This window comes from Eptatretus burgeri, chromosome 12, assembly GCF_056783735.1.
Source record: "Eptatretus burgeri isolate ZD-2024b chromosome 12, Ebu_testis_v1, whole genome shotgun sequence".
NCBI classification, from domain to species: Eukaryota; Metazoa; Chordata; class Myxini; order Myxiniformes; family Myxinidae; genus Eptatretus; species Eptatretus burgeri.
The window spans coordinates 51,396,397-51,405,347 of record NC_140972.1 but is presented as its reverse complement, the minus strand read 5'-3'; the positions used below and the strand labels follow the sequence as shown (position 1 = coordinate 51,405,347).

Here is an 8,951-nt window from a genome sequence, read left to right as displayed (position 1 = left end):
AACTTGCCATGTTTGCTGAATCAACAACTTGCATCACTAAACTCGTCAGCCTTCAATTAATGTACAGTACATAGGATTGATGGAATCAAACTTCATGTATAAATTTATTTTCTGTTTTTTTATACTTCAATTCAAAGGGTTATTCATGCAATCAATCAAAATGCGTGGTGCATGAATAAAGTTCGTTTCATTCCCTGAACCTCATTAGTCACATCATCCAACACATGAATGTGCATCTCATTCAAAAGCTAATCAATCAATGGTTAGTTTCGGTTACTCTCGGAGTCTTGGCGCTGTCAGTTACGATTGTACAACGAAAGGCAATAAAACAATTAGAGGACTACATTCCCCCAAATGTCCCTTTAAAGTAACTTGGGAATGGCTTCCTTTCTTGATGTATGTGTGTCCGTCTGGGGAATTGTTGTCAAATCACCATCGCATTGCCAGCCCAGCTTGTTTGCACAACGTGGAAAGTCCACGACAGTCATCTCAGGTTAGCAGTGGACAAATTTCAAGACCTCCATGTCTCCAAATTTCTCACTCCCTCCCCTCTCCAGACAATAGTTGTTTTCCCATTTGCCAAAGTAATGCTACCCATTCTAACAAGCCTTATCTGGTCAGGCAGAAGGTGAAAAACAAGCCTCCGATGTAGCACTGGATGGTTGTGTTCCCAGCTATGTTTTGTAGTGGATGTTACATCATTTATCCTTCAGTTCATGGATCTATTCCTTTCCAACAAGTGGGCTGGCATAATCAAAAATTGTTTCCGAAGCCTATGTAGGCTGCTGAATACTGCGGGTAGCAGTCAAAGCAACTGAAATTGTTTTCAGCATTACAGAGGGTAATGCTTGCTCTAATTGTACACACATACACACACCTACTTCAAGGACGAAATTGATTAGACACTGGATAACACCCCCTCTCTCCACCTACTTGCTGGAGGATTTAATGTATTATCAGATCGTTAGAACTCCCATCACACATTCTATTATATGATATTATTTAAATCATGCATATCTCTTCTTCTTCTTCTTTCGGCTGCTCCCGTGTGGGGTCGCCACAGCGGATCATCCGTATGATCCGCATTGTGATTTGGCACATGTTTTACGCCGGATGCCCTTCCTGACGCAACCCTGGTCGCCTCTTACGACACAGGGATATGGTACACCTATTTTAACCGGGGTATACGCCGGCCCAGTACACTGGGACTCATTTCGCCGACCTCGGAAGGATGACAGGCTGAGCCAACCCCCTGGTGTATTAATTCAGTGGCCCAACGGGGCTTGAACTCAGGACCTTTTGGATCCCAATCCGCTGCCCTAACCACTGCGCCAACACCAGGATTAAATCATGCATATCTTACCCTTAAATATAACATGTCCACACACACACACACGACCAACCACACGAATAATGAAGTGAGAAGTTATGACATGAGTCTCACAGTCTATTCATGGACATGTGACATCCCTTGAACCACCCACAACTTCCTTCGCCCCCATCCCATTTTGTCCTTCCTCTTCAGAGGGTAATTAACACCTGGCTCACGTTGTCTGCATCCTCCAAGATGAAGACTACCATGGGACAGAGCGCTCACCCAGGGCAATTGTTATATTTGTTGTTGCCTTATCCTTGAGTACAGTCACAATAATGATTATATTTCAAAGGCCTACCTGCCTTGAGCTTTTTAAAACTGAAGAATCCTCCGCTGCAAGGCCAAGGAAAATCAAATCCATACCAATAAAATTCAACACTCTTTACTGACTCAACCAGGGTTACTTGAATCTGTTTTTCTTTACTTAGTGTTTTTAATCAAGGGTTTGCAATGCTCAAACAAAAGTGGAGCATTTTCTTTCCTTCATTGTATAATTCAGATCACGGTAAAACAATAATCATAAAACAACCCTTTTCAGTAAAAACAACAGCAACAACAACAAAAATACTGTCCTTCATATTTCAAATTCAAGTACTACAAAAAGCGCAACAATGTTTGCAAAATAATATAATCCATAAGAAACAGTTCAAAGAGAGAAGCTCAATTTTACCGATTTGGTTTTCTCATATCCCACAACTCGTGTCATCACCCAGCTCCTGTTTCGGCATCGATTTGCTACATTTGATGGAAGTTTTTCAGTAACTTTTCTTCTTGTTCATCTCGCTCTCTCTCTCTCTCTCTTTCAGCCTCAGTTTCCCAAGCACCATGGAATTGAAGGATGGGCAGACGCATTGTTTAGGCGCATGTATCTATCTCGTAGTAAGAAAGCCGCCATCTTGGGCTGCCTGTTGCGTGTGAACAAGCCTTTTCGGTTCCCAGCCACGCGCTTAACTCCTGCATAACAAAGATGGGCATAACGTGAATTCGTCTTTAAGTTTCATGGGAGTTTAACATGCACGATGAACCAATTTGAGTAAATAATTGAAAAATGACGTAACAAAATTTTCAGTCATTTCAGAAGGCAGTGAGTAATCATTTGAAAGACGACAAAATCAAGTGCAAAATAGGGCAGGTGAACTGGGTAAAAGTCAAAATCATCTATAAGTGTACATTCCTTTGAATGAAAAATGACTGACCTGCCCACCTCAATTTAAGTAGATGTGTAAAATTCTCTGTCATTCTGCATAATATTAATTTGATGAAAATATGACAACAAAAGAGAAAATAACCAGACTTAGTGGTTTAAAGGTTGTGGTGGTACTACTACTAGTAGTAGTATAGTCCCAAACAGGCCTGCGACACAAAGACAGCCGATCAATCTCCAAGGAGATACTCCACATCCAAAATGGTCCTTCCTCTTCAGAGCGAACCAGCGAACAGGCTGAATGGGGATTTTGGGGGGGTCTGGGTGTTTTGGGAAATCCTGAAGAGTTGTGGAGTGACTTCAAGACTACCATCCTTGATGTTGCCAGTGGATGCCTTGGAACCCACCATCAGGCAAAGAAGAACTTTGTCTCCCAAGGGACACTGGATACCATTGACCAGAATCACAGGGCTGGGTTTAATGTCAGAGCTAGGCTGTTCAGGGAGTTGAAAAGTAAAACTGTATGTGCGCTGAGGACAGATAAGGAGGCCTATGTGCGAGGAATCTGTGAAAGGGTAGAGCATCACGTGGTCAAGTGATTCTCGTCTTGCTTACAGGGGAATTTGCGTATTGCATTCCTCAAAGCCTGTCCCGCGGTGTACTACTGAAAGAGCGGAGGTGGTGGGGTCTTGACAGAGGAGTCAGAAGTGAAGTCCTACTGGACCGGATACTTTGAGCGGCTGTACCAGGCTGACCCACCAGCTGTCGAGTTGGATGTCAGGGGTGTAACTCTCCTGATTGCTGACCCCCCCCCCCCAATCAACTGTGAACCACCATCTGCTTGTGCACCAGCGCCTAATTGCAGTCGGGCTTTACACCAAAGAAGTCAACAACTGCCCGTATCCTTGTTTTTGGGGTCCTCACCAAATGCCGACGAGAGTTTCTGCAGGGGCTGCTTGCAGCTTTTGTTGATCTCGAGAAAGCATTTGATTCAGTGAATCGGGATGTCCTCTGGAGGATTCTCGGTCTTCGTGGGGTGCCACCAATACTGAATGATCTGATTTCTGAACTATACACTGGTACTGAGAGTGCTGCGAGGTGTGGTGGTTCCATCTCTGACTTATTTCAGTTGTTACTGGACTCCGTCAGGTGTGTACTGGCCCCCACACTTTTCAGCACTTGTATGGACTGGATTCTGGGGAGGATGTCAGAGAAATCAAGCTGCGGTGTATCGTTTAGGAATGTCAAGATCTCTGACCTTAATTTCGTAAACAATAGTCATCTTTGCAGAGATGCAGGATATCGTTATGGGGGCCATCGATGTACTGAATGAGGAGTCTGAGCCGTTATGGGTTTCCTGGATCAAAACTAAGATCCAGGCTTTCAATGACATCTTGGATGTTGCTATCTTGGTTGTACCTATTTGTGGTGAGGATGTTATTCCCTGATCCATCCTGTGTTGTAGCTCCTCCACAAGCCTTGACATTTTAAGAAAAAACAAACAAACATATGTCCAGAAAAACGCAAAACTGGAATTGTCATTCACTCCTGCATTGTCGAGTTCCCTTTTGCGAAGTCAGACAGCCCAGGTGGTAACTTGTAATAAAAATGCCAACTGAAGTATTTTTAAAGCACTTTTGTGCAGGTTGGCCAACCAGCTAAAGGAGGAGAAAAAAAAAACCCCGCCATTGTGCTGTCCTATTTGTAAAAAAAATAATAATAATAATTATCCACACCTGTACCTCCAATCTGCATCTTCTGCCAAGAGGCTGTTGACATAAAGGAAGTCAGTATTTATCAAAATGTTTTTCTCGGATTTGTGTAAAACGCACATCACCAAATGTTTGTCCACAAAATATGCTATTCTTGTATCGGTAGGCAGGTCTGCCTTAATGATTCCTCATAATTTTTCCTTTCATTCCCACCCACTCTCACCTTGTGGGGTATTGAAATCTACCAAATTCCACAGCATTTCTCCAACCAGAAACTCTTCTCGTTTTTCATCAAAAACTGGGAAATGCTTCCTCATCAACTCCAAATGATATTCTTCAGAGAACATAACAGATGGAAGCTGAGAAGAGACAAACGCGTATCTTATTCTGCTCCATTCTCATGAAAATGCCATCTTTTTTCCCTTACCCCAGAATGACAACTCGTACCGAATGCAAACCAGCAACACTCCCAGCTCCATATTCCATAAGTATGACTGGGCGATGATGCTTGGTGTACCAAGCAGAAAGCATGTGCCCAAGCTGTTGTCCAATCAGCTCTGGATGGCCAGATGCATGATACCATCCAAAGTATGCATTCACACTCACCACGTCCAGGAACTGTGCCTGTAGATGCAAACAAAACAAAGTTTCCCACCCAACTCCATGTAACTTTAAGTGAGAAACAAAAAGACGGCTTTAGAGGATGTGACAATAATGGTGGGGGATCCCCACATTATTACATCATTATACACACGTGTATCAAGTTTGATTTAAATCACTGAACCAACATTTCAAAATATTAAATAATTCTGGCTGCCAGACCATGCATCCGAGCAGATTGAAATTTAAAACATACATTCCCCATGACTAGTAGGTCATAAATGTGACATTTCACATCGATTGATGAAGCGGTTCAAGAGAAAGTTTTTTTTTTAACGATTTTTGTTCAATCCAATATGGCTGCCAAACCATGTGACATTAATTATTCGTGAACACCCTGGTATCCCCAAGGCTTGGGGGAACATGTAGGTGAAGTTTCCCCTCGATCTGTCAAACTGTTCAGGAGAAGATTTTTAAAAGTTTATTCTTCAAAAAAAAAATCAAAGCTGCCAAACCATGTGACCTATGATGTCAGAGGTGGAGAACTTTTTGTTCATCATGGATTGGCGATTATACCTGTAAAGTTTCGCCTCGATCTGTTCAGCCGTTTGAGAAGATTTTTGAAGGTTTTTATGTTTAAAAAAAATATGGCTGTCGAACCACATGACTGATGATGATGTCATCAATCATACAATTTAACCATAAATGACCCTCAAAAATTTTCATACTGATCGGATAAAGCGTTCAACATATGCAACTATGACGTCATAACAGTCACCTCTGACATCATCAAAAAACAAAATTACTCATTTCCCACGGGGAATAGTTGACAGGTGGCAAGTTTCAATTTTTTTTTTCCATGGAGCAGTTTCGGAGATAAAGAGGTCCAAGATTTTTCCTTTTTTCCAATATGGCTGACACACGACATGACCTGTGAAGTCACAATGGTAATTAAAACATTCTACATGAGTAGTCGCACCGATAGTGAAAATTTGCTGTCAGTTGCAGAGAATTGCAGTTGCAGAGAAAACTAGCATGGACGTACGTACGGATGGACAGACAACTCGAAAACATAATGCTTCTGGCGACTTCATCAGTGGAGGCAGAGAATTAAATGCAAGGGTGAAACAAAGGAATGAAATCCATCTACAATGGAGCAAGTACATATATATATATATATATATATATATATATATATATATATATATATATATATATATATATATATATATATATATATATATATATATACATACATGAGGTCTGTCTAAAAAGTAACGGGACTGAGCCTGCTGTGTGCTCCACTTACACAACTTGAATGAACGGGTTGCATCACAGTCTTTCGCAACATTCCAGCAATATATATGATTGGTGAAAGTTGACTGCGCTCATTGTGTGATTTTTTACAGGTCGTGCTTTACATGTTGTCTCGTCTGAGTCGTCGCGCTTTGAGTCGTGAGCAGAGAGCCAATCTGAAGTTTCTTGCCAAGCTTGGCAAAACACCTTCCGAATTCTTCGCAATGCTGCAGGAAGTCTACGGGGAAGAAACGATATCACGTACACGTGCATTTGAATGGCACAAGAGGTTCAAGGAGGGATGGGAGGAGGTTGAAGATGATCCACAGTCTGGAAGACCTTCAACGAGCAGAACGGTGGGCAACATCGAGCATGTGAAGCAGATGGTGCACGCAGATCGTCGCCTCATGGTGAGGATGATTGCTGAGGAATTTCCCATCAACAAAGACACTGTCTGGAACATCATCACTGAAAATGTCGAAATGCGCAAGGTGTGCACAAAGATGGTCCCCAAGCTGTTATCCGAGGAACAGAAACAGCAAAGAGTCACCGTCTGTCAAGACATTACGAAGTGTCTCGAGGATGATCCAGACCTGCTCGGGAGAGTCATTACTGCAATGAATCGTGGATATTCGAATACGATCCCGAAACCAAACGACAGAGTTGTCAGTGGAAAAGTCCGGCATCACCAAGGCCAAAGAAAGCAAGGATGTCGAAGTTGAAGGTCAAGGTGATGCTCATCGCGTTTTTTGACATCAAAGGCATCGTCCACTTCAAGTTTCTACCACAGGGTCAAACAGTGAATCAATACGTGTACAAGGAGATCCTCCGGGGCCTCATGAGATCAGTCCGGGACAAGAGGAGGGATCTGTGGGAGAACAACGGCTGGGTGCTCCACGATGACAACGCCCCTGCTCATAGTGCCCTGAGCATCCGACAGTTTCTGGCGGAGAGGAACATGCCAACTCTGGAGCAACCCCCGTATTCCCCAGATTTGGCCCCTTTTGATTTTCTCCTATTCCCCAAGCTCAAGGGGGTGATAAAGGGGACCCGATTTCCTGATGTGGAAGCCATCAAAAGAGTCTTGACGATGGAGCTCTGGAGGATTCCAGAAGAAGCCTTCCGGGGGTGCATCGAAGCGTGGAAGAAGAGGATGGACAAGTGTGTGAGACTGAAGGGAAACTATTTTGAAGGGGACAAGGTGATTTTAATATATTTTTGGAATAAAATTTCTGTGAAGTCAGTCCCGTTACTTTTTAGACGGACCATATATATATATATATATATACACACACACACACACGAGGTGTGTTCAAAAAGTATCCAACCTTAATTTTTCGTGCGTAAACAAATGAAGCTAGGGAGGCGTGGTTTGGTGCACGTATGTAGGCGATCCTAATCCGTATGCATGAATATTTTCCCGCCTGCAGAAGCTGTCAGTCGCCGACAGACCGCCGATGAGTGAGGAAGTGTAACTGAGCGCCGTCGGATTTTCGTTTTTGACAAAATGACGGAAAAACTTGAACAACGCTACTGCATCAAATTTTGTGTAAAGCTTGGCGATTCCCAAGTGGAAACGATCCGCAAGATTCAACAGGCCTTCGGGAACAAAGCAACAGGCACCACACAGATAAAACAACCGCTTCAAAGATGGTCGCACATCAGCGGAAAGTGAAGCACGTTCTGGTAGGCCCTCAACATCCCGAAATGAGATCGTCATTGACCAAGTGAGGACCCTGCTGATGCAGGATCGTCGAATCACGATCAGAGAACTTGCAGACGAGGCTTGCGTCAGCATTGGATCCGTTCATTCCATTGTGACTGAGGATTTGGGCTTAAGGAGAATCTCAGCGAAGTTCGTGCCAAAGCTGCTCACGATCGAGCAGAAGCAACTCCTTTGGAGATCGCACAGGACATGCTGGAGACTGTGAACAGCGATCCCAACTTCTTCAACACAGTGATCACTGGTGATGAGACCACAGTGATCCGTCATTTTGTCAAAAACGAAAATCCGACGGCGCTCACTTACACTTCCTCACTCATCGGCGGTCTGTCGGCGACTGACAGCTTCTGCAGGCAGGAAAATATTCACGCATATGGATTAGGATCACCTACATACGTGCACCAAACCACGCCTCCCTAGCTTCATTTGTTTACGCACGAAAAATTAAGGTTACATACTTTTTGAACACACCTCGTGTATATATATATATATATATATATATATATATATATATATATATATATATATATATATATATATATATATATATATATATATATATATATATATATATATATATTGTTACGAACGACCGTGTTCAACCAATAGTGGTTGCTTCCCCCACCGAACGGACAATTCAGTCGTGAATTTCCGGAACAACGCCGAAAACCAGTCACGGGTGTGCTCCAAGGGCACACCATGGCCTAGTCAATATTCTACCCGCGCGCGACAGGGTCAATCGCCGAATTGTCGATATACCTAATTATTCGCGTGGGCAGCCTACCGAGAGACCGTACCTCAGCGAGGTCTGCTCGGACACGAACCGCGTAAGCGGTTCGTTCTGTTCTCGGATAACCGAGCGGGCTATTATCGCGAGACCTCGCTGGACCCGATTCTTTTATCGGCTATCAAAAAGCCCGCTACGATTCCGAAATGCAATATAGCGTTTCAACAGGGAAAATGACACGACGAACAGGTTCACATTCAAATAAGCACATTTTTTATTTTACACGTATACAAACAATCATGCAATGAATTGGTGAAACACGCATGCAGTTGATTTGTGATGAATGCAGGATGAGATAAAAGACGCAAGCTAGG

General features: G+C 43.2%; 1 protein-coding gene across 1 annotated transcript in view; it reads right to left on the bottom strand.

Moving 5' to 3' along the window:
• Nucleotides 1-1,775: 1,775 nt before the first annotated feature.
• The window catches only part of GUSB (glucuronidase beta), a 60,291-nt gene continuing 53,115 nt past the window's right edge, over nt 1,776-8,951 (bottom strand). The window contains exons 10-12 of the mRNA XM_085850525.1: nt 4,679-4,855; nt 4,455-4,590; nt 1,776-2,329 (exon numbers count right to left, since the gene is read on the bottom strand). Coding sequence (XP_085706651.1) covers nt 2,184-2,329; nt 4,455-4,590; nt 4,679-4,855 — 459 coding nt within the window. The 3' untranslated portion in view covers nt 1,776-2,183. The remainder of the gene's footprint in view (nt 2,330-4,454; nt 4,591-4,678; nt 4,856-8,951) is intronic.